General features: G+C 40.5%; 2 protein-coding genes across 4 annotated transcripts; one reads left to right on the top strand and one right to left on the bottom strand.

The window, feature by feature from the left end:
* Window positions 1-92: 92 nt before the first annotated feature.
* Window positions 93-732, top strand: LOC6585597. Its single transcript, XM_002011189.4, has one exon. It carries the CDS (start codon window positions 225-227, stop codon window positions 585-587), a length of 363 nt encoding a protein of 120 aa, XP_002011225.2. The 5' UTR covers window positions 93-224; the 3' UTR covers window positions 588-732.
* LOC6585598 (open rectifier potassium channel protein 1) lies at window positions 727-17,802 on the bottom strand. 3 transcript variants are annotated; one of them, XM_044011626.1, is made up of 8 exons: window positions 16,651-17,401; window positions 16,492-16,543; window positions 9,700-9,878; window positions 5,072-5,373; window positions 4,527-4,778; window positions 4,352-4,455; window positions 4,032-4,179; window positions 727-3,122 (listed from the first exon to the last, which is right to left on the bottom strand). In XM_044011626.1, exons 3-8 carry the CDS (start codon window positions 9,839-9,841, stop codon window positions 1,038-1,040), a joined length of 3,033 nt encoding a protein of 1,010 aa, XP_043867561.1. In that variant the 5' UTR covers window positions 9,842-9,878; window positions 16,492-16,543; window positions 16,651-17,401; the 3' UTR covers window positions 727-1,037. The 3 variants fall into 3 exon arrangements, with proteins under 3 accessions (XP_043867561.1, XP_015016445.1, XP_002011226.1); XM_015160959.3 differs by lacking the exons at window positions 16,492-16,543; window positions 16,651-17,401 and adding an exon at window positions 17,709-17,802; XM_002011190.4 differs by lacking the exon at window positions 16,492-16,543.
* Between the last annotated feature and the right edge of the window lie 1,812 nt (window positions 17,803-19,614).

The raw sequence follows: 19,614 nt of genomic DNA, 5'->3' as shown, positions 1-19,614 counted from the left end.
GGTGCGATAAATATCTCACTCGATAGTTGACAGAGTGACCAGCAACGCAGGGCGCACGTATTTTAAAAATAATTGTATTGAAAGCGGATGGAAAAACAAAGTATGCGTTTGCTTTGCCGACTTCGTAATGCTGAACGGATTTTAGTCTATTTTATTATTTCAAAATAACTTTTTGGCAGAATAAGTTCGGAAATAAATTAAATAAAAAATAAATATAAAGCACCATGGGTATGGCTGGTCTGTCGGAAGATTTCATAACGTTAACACAATTAAATTGTGTCCAACAGTGCAGTGCATTGATTTACAGCCCAAAGCCGCGTAACTATTTAACGGCCGCAGCACTTTTCAGCGTATATTGCGGCGTAGTTATCTATCGTTCGTATCGGAATCATCAGGCCAAAATGCAGGCTCGCCGTGAGGCTGCGCTGATTGCGGCACGCGAAGAATTGCCAGTCTTCGAGGAGTATACCGTGGAAGCACCAACTTTGGAGCAGCAGCAGCATTATCCAGCCGAACCAACCGTTCCCGAGCCAGCACACGTTGACGATCCGGCGAGCGACGAGACAAGTTTGCCAGCGGCACCCTAGGCCAACTCGAAGTTCCACTACACCAAATATGTTTCAGGACATCATAATTAATTGAGAAACGATCGAGCTTCAGTTATAAAAGAATACATTTCCGATATCTCTAAATGAAATCAGTCAGTAAATAAAAAATCATAGAACATGCATACATATATATTATTTATTTATTTCCCTTTTTGTTCATGCTCGCTAATTAACAATTCTTAAGCAACAATTTTATACGTTAATTCTACAAGGTTTTAAGGCGATTTGGCGAGGACTTACGAACTAAACAACTAACATTTCGTATAATTAATTAATATACATATATATATATATATATAGGTATGTGGTAATATATGTTTATATGCATATAGGGAATGTAAATAGTTTTTACTGGATTTCAGGCATAAATTGTTGGCAACAATGATTAATTTAACTACAAACTAGAAAACACATTTGAGAGACGATTATCTACTTTTCGCTAGCATTTCCGCTTCCGGCTCCGCTTCCTGGCCCGCTTCCGCTTCCGGCGCCTGGCTTGCGCGTGGCGAATCCTTCCGGCATGCTGCTTTTGCGCTGCGCCTGCGATATTTGCACAATGCGCGACAATGGGGAATGCGTGCTGCTTGTGCTGGGACGCATTAGCGACGAGGGCAACAGACGCGACGTTGAGGTGCCCGGCTCATCCTGGCCAGCAGTGCCGCCAGCCCCTGTGGGCGATGTGGGCGACAGTTCGCGTGCCAGAGGCGATGGTCGCAGCGAGAGTCGCCGCTGCAGCGTTGACTGGGAACCGGTCAATGGGCTGGGCTCCTCGCTGAGGCTGGCACCTGGTGGCGGCGCCTGTCCAGGTGGGATCTGCAGAGCTGTCGGACGCACACTGAAGCGCCGCCGGAACTTGGACTGACCAGCTGGCGTGGAAGTCGATGGTGGCAACGGTTTCTCGGTGTAGCTGGGTGGCGGCTCCAAATTGTGTATGCCGGATGGACGTCGGGTGGCCAGGCCGCTGCTGCCACCGGGAGACATGGTACCCACAATGGTGGAGCGACGGGCGTACAAACGATTGGCCGCTGTTGCCTGCAGCGTGCGCGTTTGGTCACCCGCAAACAAGGACAGGATGGGCGGCAGCTGGGGCGGATCAAGGCCGGCATTGCCCAGCTTTCGTTGCTTCTTGGTCAGCTTAGAGCTGGAGCTGGAGCCGGCAGCCGCCATCGCCTGCTGTTGCTCCTTCTGATGCTCATCGAGAACGGCATGCGTGTGCACCACCTCGAGCGCGCGTATCAGATCCGCTATGGTGGTCTGCTCCAGCACATCCATGTCCTTGTCCGAGGTCACCGAGAAGATGCTGGAACGCCGCGGCGTTGCGTTGCTCGTCATTCCGCCCGTGGCCGGGAACAGGCTGCCACGCCGGGCCGCAACAGCTGCCATAGCCGCCGAGCCGGAGCCGCGGCGCTGCATCTGGAGCGCAGCTGCTGTTGCTGTGGGCGTGTACATGCTGCCGCGTCGAGCGGAGAGCGCTGGATTCTGGGTATAGATGGACTCGCGGCGCCGCTTGCCGGCCGCCACGCCAGCAGCAGACTTGCGTTGATAGGCGCCCGTCGAGCCGAACGTCGCCTGGTCGGAGTCATCCAGATGGAAGGCCGGATTGCTGATGCCTGCATTGCCATTGCTGGAGGCCAGGCTGGTGGTCGAATCGAAGGGTGGTGGCGGGCCGCGGCCGTTGCGCAGATAGGATTGGCTGGCGCTTGCCGTAACCGTATTGTTGTAGAAGTCCAGCGGGGAGCGCGTGGGCAGCGACGTGATGCCCTCTGGTACGGAGACCACGGACAGCTTGCGCTCCACATCCTGCGAGGGTCGCTTGCGATGGAAGAGCTTGCGCAGCCCGTCCGGCATGGAGAACTTCTTGACGCGACCAGCGCCAGCCACTGCTCCATTCTTCTTGAGCTGCTCATCGCTGTTGTCCGGCTCCTCGAGATGCACCACATGCGGATCGCTGGCGGCACCATTCAGCTGGCTCTTGTAGCGGCTGTTGAAGGCCTCCTGGATCTGTTGATTGTCGCCGCTCCAGGTCCATTCGTTGTGATTGTGCGGCGCTCGGAGCGGGCGTCGTGGTGGCTCAATATTGAAGTCGGAGCAGGCACGACCACGCGGACGACGCGGCGTCGATAGTTCGTTGAGTGTCGAGAAGGACCATTCGCTGGCCAAGATCTGCGAGTCGGAGAACCCATGGTAGCCACCATACAAGGCCGCATCATCAGCCTCCGGTGGCGGCGGCTGCACCGTGGCCAACGCCGTCACCACCTTGGCCAGCAGGTCTGTTGTCTGGCGATAAGCCTCGGCCGTCTCGAAGGTCTTCTCCCGATCGAACTTGCTTATCTCCGTATCCGAATTGGCATGCACCATAGCAGTGGAATCCTGGGAAGCAGCCACTTCGGCGCACACGGAAAAGGCACGCTTCCGACTCGGTATCGGTGCGGGTTCCACACGGTACATGCTGAGCTCGGGGCAGGAGGCGGACCTCGGCACTGTATATGCAAATTCTGTGTCGGTGTAAACGGGCTGTTTATATTAGACGATGAATATCGTGTGTGGTAATCGATTATCAATGGCAGAGTGCGTGTACGTGTGCGTGTTGTTGTTGTTGTTGTACATGTAAAGAAGAGAGCGCAGCATATGGTATTGGTATTAGTGTAAATTTCAAATGTTGTTTCTGTTGTTGCTGTTGCTGTTGTTATTGCTATCTCTGTCACACTCTTGCTAGCCCTAACAACGGTGTCTGTGAGTCCCGTTAAGCTTATTTATATTACTTACGCCTGCGCGCCTTCGGCGGCTGCTTAATCTTAATCTTCGCGTTCTTTCTACCTCCCGTTCGAGAAAACTACAAAAAGGAGAAAATATCACAATTGTTAACGGACTTATCGGATGGGTAGGTGTTGGGGGTGGTTGCGGTTAATGTTCGCCCGCTTAGTCAAACATTTAGTGAATGCGCAGCCCAATTGTTGATTGTTGTTGTTGTTTTTGTTGTTATTCTTGTTGATAATTGACGCATAGTAAAGACGAAAACTTAACGGAAATATGTGCGTACCATTGATTAAACATACACACACACACGCTCACGCACATACATTATATGCTAGTGCTGCTCGCAGTGCCTGTATATGTATTAGTAAATTGTATTAGTATTATTTGCTTTGTTGTTGTTTTCGATAGCTTTGCGCACGCAGCTTTCACACTGACGTCGACGCAGACGCAGACGCAGACGCAGACGCAGACGCCAGCGCAGCCGCAGCAGCAGCAAATTCCGAAATAGCGTCCAATAATTTGGGTAAATTGTTTAAGGACTGTTTCGAAAAGTAAAACTCCCGCTTAATAAACATACGTAAAAAAATACCTCAGTTAAGTACTGTGAAATTGATTATTTAAATACCCATATGCTTATATATAGTTACTATGTTTCATAGGCTTTACCTTGACTTTCAGTATATACAGCTCGTTGAGCAGACGTCGTAAATAGCCAACATCCTTGGTAACACCCGTCCATATACGATTCTGTGTGGCCTTCAGATTCGATGAGAGCTGCTGTTCCAAGTAGGCCAGCTTCTTGCTCTGCAGCCCTCTAAACATATGCATTCGATTATGTTAGGAAAGAAGAATTATAGTGTATATATAGATATAATATATGTGTGTATATTAGCTTTGATGGTAGGTTAGAGCGATGCTTTGGACAGTCCCAGCATGCAAAACATATCATGCAGTACTCCATTTAGACAATGCATTCTCCCACTTACCGCGTTATGAACGTCATTATCATGACCAGGTAGCCCAAGGAGAATATAAACCAGACGATCACAAAGATTTGATAGACCACGAACCAGCCGCCAAACTCGCGTGGCTAAAAAATCGAAAAACCGTTCGTTACAACCAAACTGTCAAGGGACCGAACTGCAGTTGATCGAAACTCACCTGGTTGGCTCCAAACGTGGGCACGAAATCGCCAAAGCCAATTGTCGACATCGTCACATAACTGTAGTACAGTGAAATCGAATAGGGCCAACTCTCGAAGTAGGTAAACACCCACGATGGTAGTAATAGGAACAGGGCTATACCTGGTATTAGGGCTATGAACACCGTGGTTATCAATCCCAGCTGCGGTGGCACATAATGATCATTCGAGGACATTTTGTACTTCTTATATCGTCTGTAGATGGCCTCAAACTGAGGAGTGAGACACATTTAGATATTAGATATTAGACATAAGATTTGATAGTAAAGATGGATATTTGGATATGGATATTCATTATTTAGGTAGGCCTATCTATATCTATCTATATATCTAAGTATCTATGTATCTACATATATATCTTTATATCTATATCTATATATATATATATATATATATATATATGTGTACCTATGTATCTATGTACCTATGTATCTATTTATCTATATATCTATGCATCTATGTATCTATGCATTCATGTATCTATGGGCACTCTCTATCCACCTACCGTACGTCCGAAGTATTCGCCCAATCCGGCAAAGAGTATTCCATTCACCGGTATCCCGATTACCGAATAGACGATCATGATTATGCGACCCGCAAAAGTTGTCGGAGATATATTGCCATAGCCTACCGTTGAGCAGACGGTAAAAGCAAAGAAGAAGGCGTGATAGAATGTCCACGTATATGGTATTTCGTATTCGTCTTTTGTGTAATCCGTAACCGACTTGCCACAATAATCCGAAATGCGATTCAAAATCTCGTCTTGTGTGGTCACATTCTTATCTTCTAACTGCTCCATGAGATACTCTGTAAAGTATGGAGAACAAAAAAGCATCGAAGTTAGTTAAGTCCAAGTTCTAGTGATGTAAGTTAAAAATAAATGCCCGACTAGTAAATACCCCAAAATTGTAGCAACACTCGATGCCCATTTCCGTAAGTCGACCATTAAAATCGGTGTCTAGATAAGTAAAAATTTCTATTGGAACTGCACTGCAAAAAGCAATGAAGCATAAAGTCGAATCAAATCAAATTTAATTAATTGTATTACACGTGTTCCGGAAGCAAATGGGAAGCGGGCGTCCGACTGATCGTGTTACAAACGCCATTTAACCTTCCGCTTTTCCATAGAGATGAAAGAGGAAGCAAAACAATTGCGACTACAGCTATTTGGCTTAGGGTTAAATCGCAGCTGTCAACGTGACAACAGATTGACCTGACCCTGACTCAAGTCGCTGATCGCTGATCACTAATCACTGATCACTGATCGCCGATTGTCAATTGTCGGGTTTGGGTTGCCCTCTCGCTGCGATTCCGGGTAAGTTTACGGCCGTTAAAAACTGTTTAAAATGCGCTCCACGCGGTGGCATGCTTTATAGATCGTAACGATCATTAGGGGCGTACGCTGCTTTGATATTATGCAAAGATATGATTTTTTTATAGGTTGTTTAGAGCTAACTTGAAATATTTCAGATTCGCCATAAAGAGAAATATATATATAGATGCATAAAATGATCTCTAGTTGATCTGGACTAAGCAGATGAAGTGACTTTTTTTTATTTTCGACTAGATCATATAGATATACATATTTACAAAGAGAACTGTTGACAATCAACTGGATGTGGTATGACGCTGTGAAGTGGAGCTGATCTTTATCATCAACTAGTTATGTTGAGAGTTATGTTGAAAGATCCCTTTCCTTGTTTAGAGTTATATCTGTCATGTATTTATTCACATATATAGCTCTATCTTTTGTATGTGCTATATCTGATCTTGAGTGCAATTCGTCTGAAATTAACTGAGTGCAATCATTCAATAAACCCTAAGCCACACAGGCAAATGCAGCAAATGACAACAATTTTCTAGCCGTAATCTTTTAACGAATTGCATAATTCAATAAATGCGACAGACAGATATTTAACAAAAGCCTGCCCAGTGGGAGGTTCGTTGTTGTTGGTTCGCAATTGTGGGCAATTCACTTTTCAACGATCCCAGTGCAGTCCCATCCATCCATGTAGATAGTAATAGTAATCTCTATCTCTATCTCCATCCCATTTTCTCTCCCTCTCTCTGTCTATTTCTATTTTTCATGAGACATGAGCTGTGATATCGTGTTGCCTTTTGTTGTCATCCGGGTCTTTTTTTTTTTTTTTTTTTTTTTGTGATTGCGGGCAATTTGTTCATAGACGTCGATCATTAGCACAAATTCTTGTAAATCTTTGAAGCCCAACTAACGGCACAAACTAGCGAACATTAATTGAGATTAAGTTTTTGGATGGCGTTTATCTTGTTAATGTTTTTCGTGTTTTGTCTCTTGATGATTTGGGGAGCAACAAAAATGTTTATGGCTAGCAAATTGATCAATTTAACTGCTGATCGTGAGGTCGAAGAGACAGAGCGAGCGAGGGAGAAAGAGAGAGAGATGGGATGAGATCTTTTAAGTAATCGGGAAAAGCTTAAACCTAATCTGAGGAAAGATCACTTGAAGGACTCTGAAATAAGTCAAGCAATATCAATTCCTAATAGACAAGAAAATACAAATGAAAAGGAATGAGGAAAGATAGTTGACTTTCAAGCTCAGACTTTGGGAGTTTGGGAGAAAAGCTTTCATAAGTTCACTTCAAGCTCTATCCCATAGTTGTATCACTCGAATGATACTAGACCAGTATGAAACGAATAAGGACGGAAACTAGATCGAGTTCCTGTGGATGTTTCAATAGCGTAAGATCAAAGGCAGTAAAGATCGCTGATCTTTCAGTCATACATAACTATATATATTGAGCTAGGGAAAGATTCATTGAATGACAACAAGATCACCGAGGTCAAACGTGTTTCATTCGCTTATCAGTGACGGGGCTATCTAAGGTGATTAACTGTAAATGCCAACATCACATGTTTGAGCACACACATCCAAATGATATGTGATTCAGGGTCTTAGAGCAAGCTACATAGAGCGCTACGAATGCGCAATTGAAGTACTTTTGGAAGCCCAATAGCTTAATATTGAAATCGATATCAAGTGGGAACATAGTCTAGGACTACATGTATATGTGATAAGGGTAGGCCATTTTAAGTCTCAGGTCAAAAGGGGGATCAGTGTATAAACCCATAGCTTCCAAGCTCATTGATCTTGAAAACTGTTAACTGATTTAACCCAAACACCTGTATACATATATGTATTAATTTATATGTGAATATACTGTAATGACTCTTGCATTGCGCAATAGAGATCTTGTGTCCGTTTCACTTTCAATAAAAAATCGATCTTGAAGAAATACCGCTCGACTAGCAGCCCCCTGCGGGGGACAGATGAATGAACAGAAAGACAGATGAGCGGACAGCCAGAGAGGCGGAAACACAGATGAATGGAATTATAGATAATATTATTATGAATGTAGATAGATTAACGAAAGGGCAGGAATTGGTATTTATAAACAAGTGGATAGCAAACAGAGTCAGGGATGAGCAGTGGAAAGGGCAGATGAACGAACAGATTCCACTAGATCAGCTCGACTATGAATATTGATTAATCGTAGTTTTATGTATACATAAGTATAATTATATGTACATACGAGCATATGCTATCATATAAGAATCCGAGCTGAAGCTATGATAGGAGTGTAATATAAACTTGAGCAATATCTATTTACAGACAATACACTCCGAATTAACTTTATACGTATTTATTTATATACACATATGTATATAGAGTTATATATCGTCGTACGTCGTGGCTGGACGATGTCTAATTGGCGTTTATAGTTTATTTATCTGAACAATTAGCACATTTTTATGTGCTATTTAAATTCGATTTTATTGCAATTATAGTGGAATAACCCTCAAAGTAAATACGATCGCGATCTGTGTGTCTGATGTCCGCACACACACACACACACGCACACACACACACACACACACCTGCACACAAACAGAGGTATGTAAATCACATTCGTATCAGTGCAATTAATCACGAATCCGATTCGCACACTTGCTAGCTTATAAAGCTCATATTTCGCTCAACATTTACGCACGTTTGGCGAAACGAAAATACAGTCGAGTTAAGTCATTTCTTTTGCTTTTCACTTTTCCGCCCTGTCACACCGAATTGGCTGTGCTCTTTAGATATACTACTACACCTACATATATAACGTTTATGCCATGCAGTTCATGACCAAGTAATTAGCACATTAAGTTGGCTGCGCTTAAGCTGCGTGGGGATGAGAACCAGACGACTTTTATGATTGACTCCCGTGTGTGTCGAAGTGGAATGAAAAATCAGTTTATATTTTGCTAATTTCGTGCACTGATTTCGTTTGCTAAATATAGATTGAGCTAAGTTTATGCCTTGCAGTTCATGTAGTTCCTATTAAACCATGATAAAACTGTCTAAATATAAATTTCGCTAAGTTTATGCCATGAAAGTCCTGAAATTGGATAAGCTTCTGTAAAACAATGCTTATCTGCAAGCTAACTGAGATTATTTCAAATTATGATTGATTAGGTATAGTTAATAGAATGAAACATGCTCATGTACGACTTTCCAGTGTCAAATGTGACTTTCTAGTGCCTTTCTTTTCACATAATGTGCCTTCAGTATATACGTTTATGATGATCTGCATTATGATATGGCTATATAATGGCTAAATTGAGTCGGGTTAATCTGATATCAGGCGATACTTCCTTCTTTTATAATATTGCTCAACTTAATGCCTCAAAATAATTGATTGAACTGTCTAATTATCGATTGACCTACATTCGTGCCTCTACTACTGATTTGCCAAGTTAAGAGCGTTCAGTCAGTCGCGCCAAACTGTTTGCCAAAGTCAAGTTACCCACATGCGATAGATGTGACGGCCCTATCTTGAATAGAGTTTTTTTTCGGTGCGGTTTACGGGAACTACGCAAGTAGCTGCTAAAATTGTTTGTTTTCTTTTTGGCAAAGAATTCGTGGCAGACAGTTCGAGTTGTTAGATATCACATGGACACGAAAAATGCGATCATAAAATTATTTATGCTTGTGATATTTGAGACGAAACAGCTCGGCTGCTGCGGCCGATGATAGCGACAGCTACTGTCAATCTAGCCATCCGACTCGCTTTATATCTATATAGTGTTATATGGGTGAGGTGTACGTACCGTAGATTTCAATGCGCTCCTTCAGCTGCTCGGCACGTGCTTCCTTCTCCTCGCCATGCTCGATGTGATAGTAGATGGCAGCGCCAAACAGCAGATACGATATGTAGAAGATGAGCAAAAGTATCCAGCGATTTGGCGACATACTCGTCCTGGCGCTGACTTGGCCCAAAAGGAAAAGGCTGCAACCAGACATAATAGCCGCAAGACAAATTAAACAACCATTCGGCAGAGGGCTAATTGTAAATTGCACTCAAAAGTCTTCTATACATGTTATATAGTTATACATATAGAAATATTGTTTATGGTTTGTATCAGCATTAATCGTCGCTTGATTGCGATTAACTGTCTCTGTATATTGATATACAATATATACACCAACTTATGAAACTCTTTTGGGGCAGTGCCACCTGCGCTACCTGCAAGGCAGCGAGTCTTATGGGTTCAACGCTCAGTCTTCATATAGCTGAGCTCTCCCTCCGTAAGACCTGCGAAACGAGCAAAGTTTATATCCATGGTCCATAAACGCGACTGTAGGGTATTATCAACGTGTGAAACGTGTGCAGAGTTAGCGAACTACACGTATGTAGACATGTATATTCATGATCCGTGGTGGAACTGATTTCTGGTTCTATGAAATTAACTGGTATATCAATCCCTCAGACTCCACATGAATTGTCATTCATAAACTATATAGCAAATACTTCAAATTATATATCGAACCGATCTCTACAGTCATCTACCCATCCTTTATGGATCCCGATCGTGTAGGGTATTTCAGCATCGACATCTGCGACACTCGAGACATTCTTTAGCTACTACGATCACCCTGAGGCCCCCTCACAGATTTCCTACCGGGCACTACGTCAGTGTGGACAATGCTAGGCGACGTCATTTAGTCGGGTTAACATATTGACACATCTAATCATATCGCCAAGACGCAAAGTGCCCGAGTATTGCCGCTAATTTCTACCTACTTTTCTACCCAATAAAAATGGCCTAAAACGGGGAATTTGTGTCCTCATGTGATGTATGTGACACTCAGAAGAGGGCGTGACTTGTACCGTTCGGGTACCTCTCTGTATATCTCTCACTACTTAAGGCTTAAAATTTTACATATAGACTCCGCTAAATGTAGAAGCTTAAACAGATCAAAGTCTTATCGAATCATAGATAGCATGCCCCCATGGAATCGATAATGATCGATATCAGTTCGCTGAACACATTTCAGAAGCTCTAAGAGCTTTAGATATACAAATATAGGTTCTTCTCATTATTAATACGCTATAGCGAGGGTATTTCCCAGTCGATCAGTTGCTAGGCAAGCCCATTGGCAATGGGCATGTCTTGTTATCTGTCTGGGATTAGGTTTGGTGACAAACTGCCTACCTGCTTGGAAATTTACCACCTTCAATTAGCAGCTCGATACAAAATATCTATAAAATATATATATATACATATATTGAGAAAACTTGAATAGGTTGACAACTCTGAAACTGTTAAGATGTTAACGCTTCGCACCTGCCACGATTTTAGCTGTTTTGTGAAATAATGTGACGATAATAAGACAAGCAAATCAATATTAATACAATGTTCTGCTCGAATTCTTGCAAAATCGTAAAGATAATTGCACCTAACTACTCGAACATGTTGAGGTAGTTCCATATTCATACTCATAGTATAAGTAATGCCAATATCAGACTTTTTATGGTGTTTATTACCTAAGAGAGAGAGAGAGAGAGAGAGAGAAACTTAGAGGCTACCTGTTGAACTTACAGGGGCATTACCTACATAATAGATCCCAAGTTATCTTCTATTTTGCGTATACCCTGTATTGTTGTCTTGTCTAAGATGTCGAGCCCAATATGAATATATGAATAGAATCATGCTGATTTAGCATTCACAATAATGTGATAGGAAATTCTTTAGAAAAAAGTAGAGTCAACATTTTGATAAATTTGTACAAGGTGATAAAACGGAATTTCACAATTTCTCGATTTATTAAAATACTTGCATATATACATCGTTATCGATATGCATTTATATAGGCATATGAATTGTAATGATAGCCTTCTTATAGAGAATAGATCTGCGCGAATGTGCACTTAAAAAACGTTACATTTATATTCCAAATGCTTCTTGGGTGATCTTTAGATCAACCTTAATAGTCAACCTTAAATAATCATTCATTATGTTGGCCTGCCCTATCCGTCTTTCTGTCTTTCTACTTCCTTGTCATTTATTCTTTCACTATCTATATCATAAATATCACCCCTATCATTACATCAATTATCGACATTTCACTATGTCCTATTCTTTTTCAAGCTATCTCTCACTCCTCTCTCCCTCTCTCTCTCTCTCTCTCTCTGTCTCTTTTTATCTATCTTCCTCAATCTTTCTTTCTCCATCTCCTTTTTCTCTCTCTCTCTCTCTCTCTCTTTTATAGTGATAAGTGTCTATCGATAAATATCGAACTTAAGAACTTGCAAAACCTCAAGACATCTGATAATTATCTTTGATAACTTTTAGGAACAGTTTCTTCAGTTTGTTATTATTTTCTTTTTTATGAGTCTTGTAGTTCAATTGACTTCTTAGTTGAGCTCAAAGCTCTGTTATCTCCAAATCGTTTTACAGTTATTTACAACCACTTTAACTATTACATTCGTTATTACCAAACTCGTTCAGAAGGCATCAACGATCTATTATGTGTATTCACATACATATATGTCTATATATATCTATATATATTCGAATTGTTGTTCAAGTGAAGAGCTGATAATGTTTCAGTGCATACTATTGTATCATTTATTCAATTGAAAATACCAATATATATATGTATATACATATGTATGTATATAAAACAGGGAACAAGTATTAAGAGTGTTTTCTAAAAGTTATCTTTCAAAAGGCAATAAGAATCGCCTATGGCCCACAAACTGGGCTAAGCATTTTGTTAACAATAATCAAAATAAAAACACAAAGTAAACAAAGGCAAGTATTCGGTGTGATTGACTGACAGTTACCCTGGAACTTGCGTGTATGAATGGGTATACCAAAATTTAACTACAAATCAAATCATTATCAGTTATCGATCTAATCGATATATATTTATTAGATTGTACCAAGACCGTGATAGCCACACCTTCTTCTGTTCCGAATGAAGTGAGTCTACCGGTTCAACTTTTACAGGGTATACGCTCTGTTGCCTCGCCACTGGGCGCGTTCGCCAATGTGATGACGCGCCATTCAATGAAAGTCTTTGGATTTTTATTGTATTTGATTTGATTTCAGTTCATTATAAATAAAAAATAAAAAAAAAGAGGAAAAGCAAACAATTTTTGTTGCCCTGAGTTGGGCTTGTCGCAAAATGTTTTTGTAGCACGGAAAATTCTGCACAAACAAAAAGCGAAACAAACAGAAAAAAATTAAATTTTTTTTTATGGAGAGAAGAAGAGTTAGCGGCAGTCTATGATGATGCAAATGAATTGAATTTTACACTTGATATTGCTAAGTGCGAAAAACAACAGAGCGTTTAATATGGCCGCAATAAAGCTTACTAATTGATCATCAATGTGACCCACACACAATCCACAAAGCAATCGATCGTAACCCAAAAAAAAAAAAAAAAAAAAAAAAAAACATCGACCGAAAGCTAAAAACGACAAGGATCGAAGATCAAGTTGCAGTGATCACATCAAATGATTAGAATTAGCCATTTTTACACATCCATGAATACCCTATAATTTGAATGATTTATTGTGAAGGACAAAGCACATGATGCCTTAACTATAAAATAGATATAAATAATTTGAGAATATGGAGAGATATTTCTGATATGACAGTATCTCTCTGCCAGGCGAGAGAAAAAGAGAGAAAGCAACAAAGAAAGACAGAGACAGAGAACGAGACAGAGAACGAGACAGAGAACGAGACAGACATATAGGGAGAGGTAGATAGAGCGAGAGTTTGAGATAAGAAGAGAAAGTTATGCAGAGATATATATACATATATAAACAACTTCTTTCAGAATTTTGGGAATTACTTTTGGTCGGATCATGCATAATTTACTTGTTGCATTATAAGTATAAGTATATATACATACATACATAATTTATATATTTATATATTTTTCTTTGAATAAAAAATATTTACATATACTGAACGTTAAACAGTCGCATAATCAATAATAAATAGCAACAACTGCAAATGAACACGTTTTGTAAATAATCACGACATTGTCGGCTATGTCGAAAGGTGCTACAGCTAGCTCCTCTGACGTATCATCTGGACAGGCACACATGAAGACGGCGAGAGCGAAGAGAGAGGGATCTATCTCTTGGATAAATGGCATGCATTGTACGACTCCTACGTACTTCTTACTACTACTATTACTACTACTAATTTCTTTAATTTTTTGAATTTTTTTTTGCCAAGTTTCGTTTCGATTGCAATGCTAATTATGTTGACATTTGCTGAACAAACCATTTCACATACATGATTAATTGCATTTCGATCTATCAATGTCCCAGACATTGATCGTCGATCGTCAATCGTGTGTTCCCGTTAGTTCTTGTCTTTGGTGCCATTGATAAGAAGCAAGATTCCACCGACTCCTAACTAACTTGATGATGTCGTTGCACAGCTGACGTAGTGGGAGGGAGCGGGACAGAGCAGAAGCAAATGGCGCTGAGTTACACGACAATTAATAATGCCAACTGACAAACCGAGTAAATGTCGATAATATGTTTAAAACGATCGTCCCAAATAACTAATAACGCAAAAGGTTCCATTCGTCACAAATGCTCGACTAACGATTGCGCTGCTTAAGTTAGTTTGGAAAGCTCAATAAAGAAGGCCATAAAGGAGGTTTCGATATTTATCGATCATACACAAAACCTTTATGAAACATGATCTGCTTTTACATTCCAGAATTCCCAATTGAAGTCTTTTGTTTTTTTTTTTTTTTTTTTTTTTTTTTTTTATATTACATAGCATGTCCTAATCTTTAGTTCCATATTTATCGATATGAAGACAAATAATGAGAAATTAATAAAAATTTTAAAACTTTATATAAATTTTACAAAATTCTTATAGCTTAGAGCAGCTTAAGGCACTTGATCGGCTTTGCTTTTACTGAGGATTAAGAATATATATAATGTTATAGTTGTAGCTGTTACATAAATATGCATTGAATACATTATACCCGGCTTCATTCACATTTTCATGGTATTTCTTATCTGTAGATCATTGAAGGATTTTGCTATGCAATCACAAATGTTGCTGGCAACATTAGGGGCTCTGGCAACATTTGTTGCCAGCAACATGATTGATGGCAAGCAAAAGCGAACCGACTAAAATCTAAAGCACAGAGATAAGATGAGCAACAACACATTTTGTATACAATATACCATATAATGCTATATAGGGACTAGCCTAAAGAGTTTCTATAGTTTCGTTTATGTTTTTGTCGGTTTGAAGATCGAAACAATCGGTCGAAAAACAATCGCATTATAATACAACAATTTCGCTAATTAAGCGCATTCATTAAAGTGACAGTCAATCTATAGAGCCGTACGATTCAGGGGGTCTAAAGGCCTGACACACACACAGATTGATTACAGCCATATACATATGTACTTACAGTTTATATAATTATATAAAGTATATATTTGTACATATATATATATTTGCTTAGACGTGCTGTCTTAAGTGGAGCACAGTTGCATTTTAAAGATCGTTTAGATTGTTCAGTGAATGAAACGTGCTTAAAATTCAATTTAAGCAAATATTTCAAGAAGCTATGCTTAAAACATAAATATCTATTATTTCAGACTTGAGAAGAGAACAGAGTTTTGTACAACACTTAAGTCACGTTAAAAGAAAACTGAATTCAGAATCAACCTTTAGTTTATATGTTTTTAATATATTCATATGCGAGTGATATCTATCATAAATCAAGTTAGAATGTTGCAGAATACAATGTTCAATTCAGCTGTAAATCTATCGCTATATATTGTATACAATCGGCATGGCTATATCTAGTATATATTTTTGATCATGGATTGGACCTACGAACAGCATGCCGAACATTGCATGAAGCCAATATACTGGTTTTTTACGTCATGAATGAGTATATAAATTCAAACGGATAAATTATAATGCTATCCTCGGACTATGGAAGAAGAAAGAAATAAAGAGCTAGAGAAAGAGAAGATAGCTATAATATTATATAGAAAAAAAAAATGTTTCTATCGAAATTTCCCCCTCAACAAACTTCAGTTACAATATCACCAAGGGTTAGCTCTACCTATTTAACTGGAGTTTTCTAAATATGAAATTCGGCTTGTAAGCGATCATGGGAACGTGCTCACATATACATATATATATATATATATGTAGACTTACATATAGACACATGTATGTATATAAACATTTTCGCAAAACCGGATCATCTGATAAGCTGGTCAGAGACACTTGAACATATTACATATTGAAGTACATTTATATTGATAATGCAGCAAAATTATTTCGACACTTGCACTGGACATAAGAAGGCAGGAATATAATGGACCAAGCCTATACGCACACATATACCAAATCCATACATACACATATACATATGTATATATGTGTAATACTAAAGCAGAGTTCATTAGCCTTGCCATATAAATGATATAGCAAGCGAGTAATGGGATTTCAATTAAAGCTGATATCAAATGATTCTGATTAATTTATAGACATACATATGTGTATGTATTTTTTGCTGCCCCATAAACAAATAAAAATCACACGTACAAATCGTTAGCACAGGATCTGCAGAAATTCCAGTATTTTCATTGCACTATTTCTATAAGCGGATAATTGATAGAGTTTGAATTTATTGTTGATATTATTTTTTCAAGATTTTTTTTATTTTAAGTATAATTTATGATTATAATTAATTATAATACCCACACTTAAGTAATCCGAGATGCAAACAAAATCAAGAAAATTTTCGCACTTCACAAAATATCTTTACTTTGTACCGTTATAAAATTGCAATAATAAAAAAAAACACGCACACACAAAACAAAAACAACAATAACAATAATAACACAGCGCGCGGCGAGAAAACAAAATAGTTAAAGCCGCTGCAGAACGAACGAAACAGAAATGCAAAAAAAAAAAAAAAAAAAAAAATTAAATTAAATAATAAAATAAAAGCGCAACCGTTGATCGCGACGAACAGGACGTTAACCGTTACACGGCGCGCATTGAATTGAAATTGAAGCGCTGCAGGCGGCGGTCTGACACTTTTACTGTGTGCCCCTGTCTGTCTGTGTGCGTGTGTGCCTGTGTGCTGCGTGTGTCCGTGTCTCCGAGTCTCCGTCTGTGCGCATGTGTGTGTAGCGTTGATTTAAATTGAAATGCTTGGATAGCTCACGTCTCTGCCACCCACCAGCCGAGCGCTCGCGGCAGCTGCGCAGCCAGCGTTGACGAATTGAAATTAGAATTTTCGCTGACAGCTTAACGGTAAAACGGCATTAGCGGTAACGGTAACGGTAACGGTTACAGTTACAGTTACGCTTACGCTTGCGATTACAGGCTTTAATGCTCTGCAGAGGGCACACACCCATACACACACACGCGCACAATGCACAACGCTCGCTACGCCGTTACGGTGCGCGATACGTCCATCATATGACTGGTCGTTGATATCCGGCGCTAAAGCTACAGCCAAGTCCGACTATCAACACCTCCTTTTGACGGCCGATCGTCTTCGTCTAGCTCGCACGCACACAGACGACAGCCAGAGCGACAGAGAGGGAGGGAGTAACAGTTGAGCGCAGTCGCTTAACCACTCACTCACTCACTTGTGTGCTCTCCTTTGCTCATTCGCTTTGTAAAAACATGTGTGAGAATTTTAGTATGGTACTTATTTTATTTTATTTTCATACATGTATGCATGTATGTATGTATGTATATTATATGTATGTATGTATATATTTTTTTAAATCCCGTTGTTCACTTACTTTGAGCCGAATTTGTTGATTTGGAGTATTTTCGCGTTGTGCGCGCATGTGAATCCGATCGGGGAATTCGGTTTGAGTGAGTGGTTTGTGTCAAACAGCGACGAGCTAACGCCGACCTCGCCCTCACGCCCCTTTGCACGTCCCAGCCCAGCTCCACCTCCACTCACACACACACACAGCACACGGTTTGCTGTTGTCTACTGCGACTAACTAATACACGTGTAGAAAAAAAAAGAAAATCACAAAGTAAATAAATCGGCGATCGACAAAAGACAACTACGAAAATTGCGAACACTTTTTTTAACGCCATCTCCTTTTCACCCATTCCCTTCTCCCACACTGTACGAGCAGCTCGAGCATGTAGTACTTACGGTTTGCTACCAATGAGCGGCAGTAGAGCAATCGCACCGTGGTACAATGCTGATGGCATGGTGTACTTAGCTAAGGCACACTCTATAGCCAATTCAAAGGATAATAACCCTAAGTTTTAATCATCGGTAGCTAATTTGCCTGATATAATTTTCAGATAAACCATCTAGTAGTCTATGATTTGAGAGCTAGCTTAATGTAATAAGTAAAGCAAAAGTAAAAACCATATACAGTCAAGTGTCGATAATTTGTACCCCGTTAAATAAAAAATTTCGGTAAATCGAAAAAATTCTATCCCCTTTAAAATAATTCGTTCTCAATAATTAGAATTTTTGTTATTCGAAAAAAAAGAACTAATCCTCTTGCCATTTCAAATTATCCGTACTCGACTGTATGTGTGTATATGTACTTATCCACCAATCCAACCAACTTTCGGAATAGGCTTAGGCATTGACTTATTTTTCCTCCAATCAGTAACTACTGTGCACAGCGAGGCATTGATTTCGGCTTTGCATTGTTCTTATACTCTTTAGATGTTCCTGTTGTTGTTGTTGTTGTTGCTATTTTCACTAGCATGGCAGCAAATTTGTCAGCGTATTTACCCACCCAACGGGTCTCAGTTCCGACTACTACTACATGTACGGGCCATGGGCCTCCCCCTTCCCAAGTGGCGACGACGCGTCGATCCCAATGCCGACGCCAAACCCAAACACACCCACAACAATATCAGTAACAACAACAGCAATAACAAAGACAACACAGCAACTGCCGGAGCGCAAATGCTTTGTCTACGGATTTAGTGCTTTACGACGAAGGCGCCAAGACCCACCTTAACCATGCGACCCGCCCACAATAAAGTTTCCATCATCACATGACATTTGACACATCCATCCATTCGATTGATCTGGCAGCACCGGCGCATGCGTAAGTCCTTCAATTCGTTTTCACCATGTATTCATTGGGAGTGCGGACACTGTGGCTGGTGCACAGCGCCGTGTGCACGCCGCGCGCACCGTTTTGCATCTGCCAATAATACGACTGATGACACAGATTATTTGAGTTGAATTATCACAATGTTTTTTCTGCCCTATCCCTCGAGAGTCTAATCTGTTGACTCAAATTTGTTTTACCTAAGACCTGAGCACAGATAACTACACACATGCCTACATTTGTACACATACATACTATAGCTTTACACCTATGTATGTACATACATACATAAGCTTAATATACGAGTAACGGCATCATCAACGGGAGCAGCGGAGGCGAAGCCAATGTAGAAGCAACAAGAAGAAGCAGCAGCAGCGGCAGTGGAACATCTATAGCAGAAGATAGTGTTGATAACAGACACTCGAGAGCTTACATACACACATGCACACATACACACGCGCTCAAATGGCTGGATAACAGAAGCTGATGACGCTGCCGCAGCCACTGCTACTGCTAATCACGCCTACAGAGACGCCAGCGCAGGCTTAGCGCTCATAAGCAAAACTCACGCTTAAGTGGTAGCTGCAAAAAAAATCAAGTGTGTACA

The sequence above is a fragment of the Drosophila mojavensis genome, unplaced genomic scaffold, assembly GCF_018153725.1.
Source record: "Drosophila mojavensis isolate 15081-1352.22 unplaced genomic scaffold, ASM1815372v1 contig_136, whole genome shotgun sequence".
NCBI lineage: Eukaryota > Metazoa > Arthropoda > Insecta > Diptera > Drosophilidae > Drosophila > Drosophila mojavensis.
The sequence above is the reverse complement of the archived record's forward strand: the minus strand, read 5'-3'. Positions and strand labels throughout refer to the sequence as shown.

Coding starts and splice junctions, on each gene's coding strand:
- LOC6585597 (XM_002011189.4), top strand. CDS start 225: ATGGGTATGGCTGGTCTGTCGGAAGATTTCATAACGTTAACACAATTA.
- LOC6585598 (XM_015160959.3), bottom strand. CDS start 9,841: ATGTCGCCAAATCGCTGGATACTTTTGCTCATCTTCTACATATCGTAT. Junction 5,374..9,699: donor GGAGCGCATTGAAATCTACG/GTACGTACACCT, acceptor CATACTTTACAG/AGTATCTCATGGAGCAGTTA. Junction 4,456..4,526: donor CCACGTTTGGAGCCAACCAG/GTGAGTTTCGAT, acceptor TCGATTTTTTAG/CCACGCGAGTTTGGCGGCTG.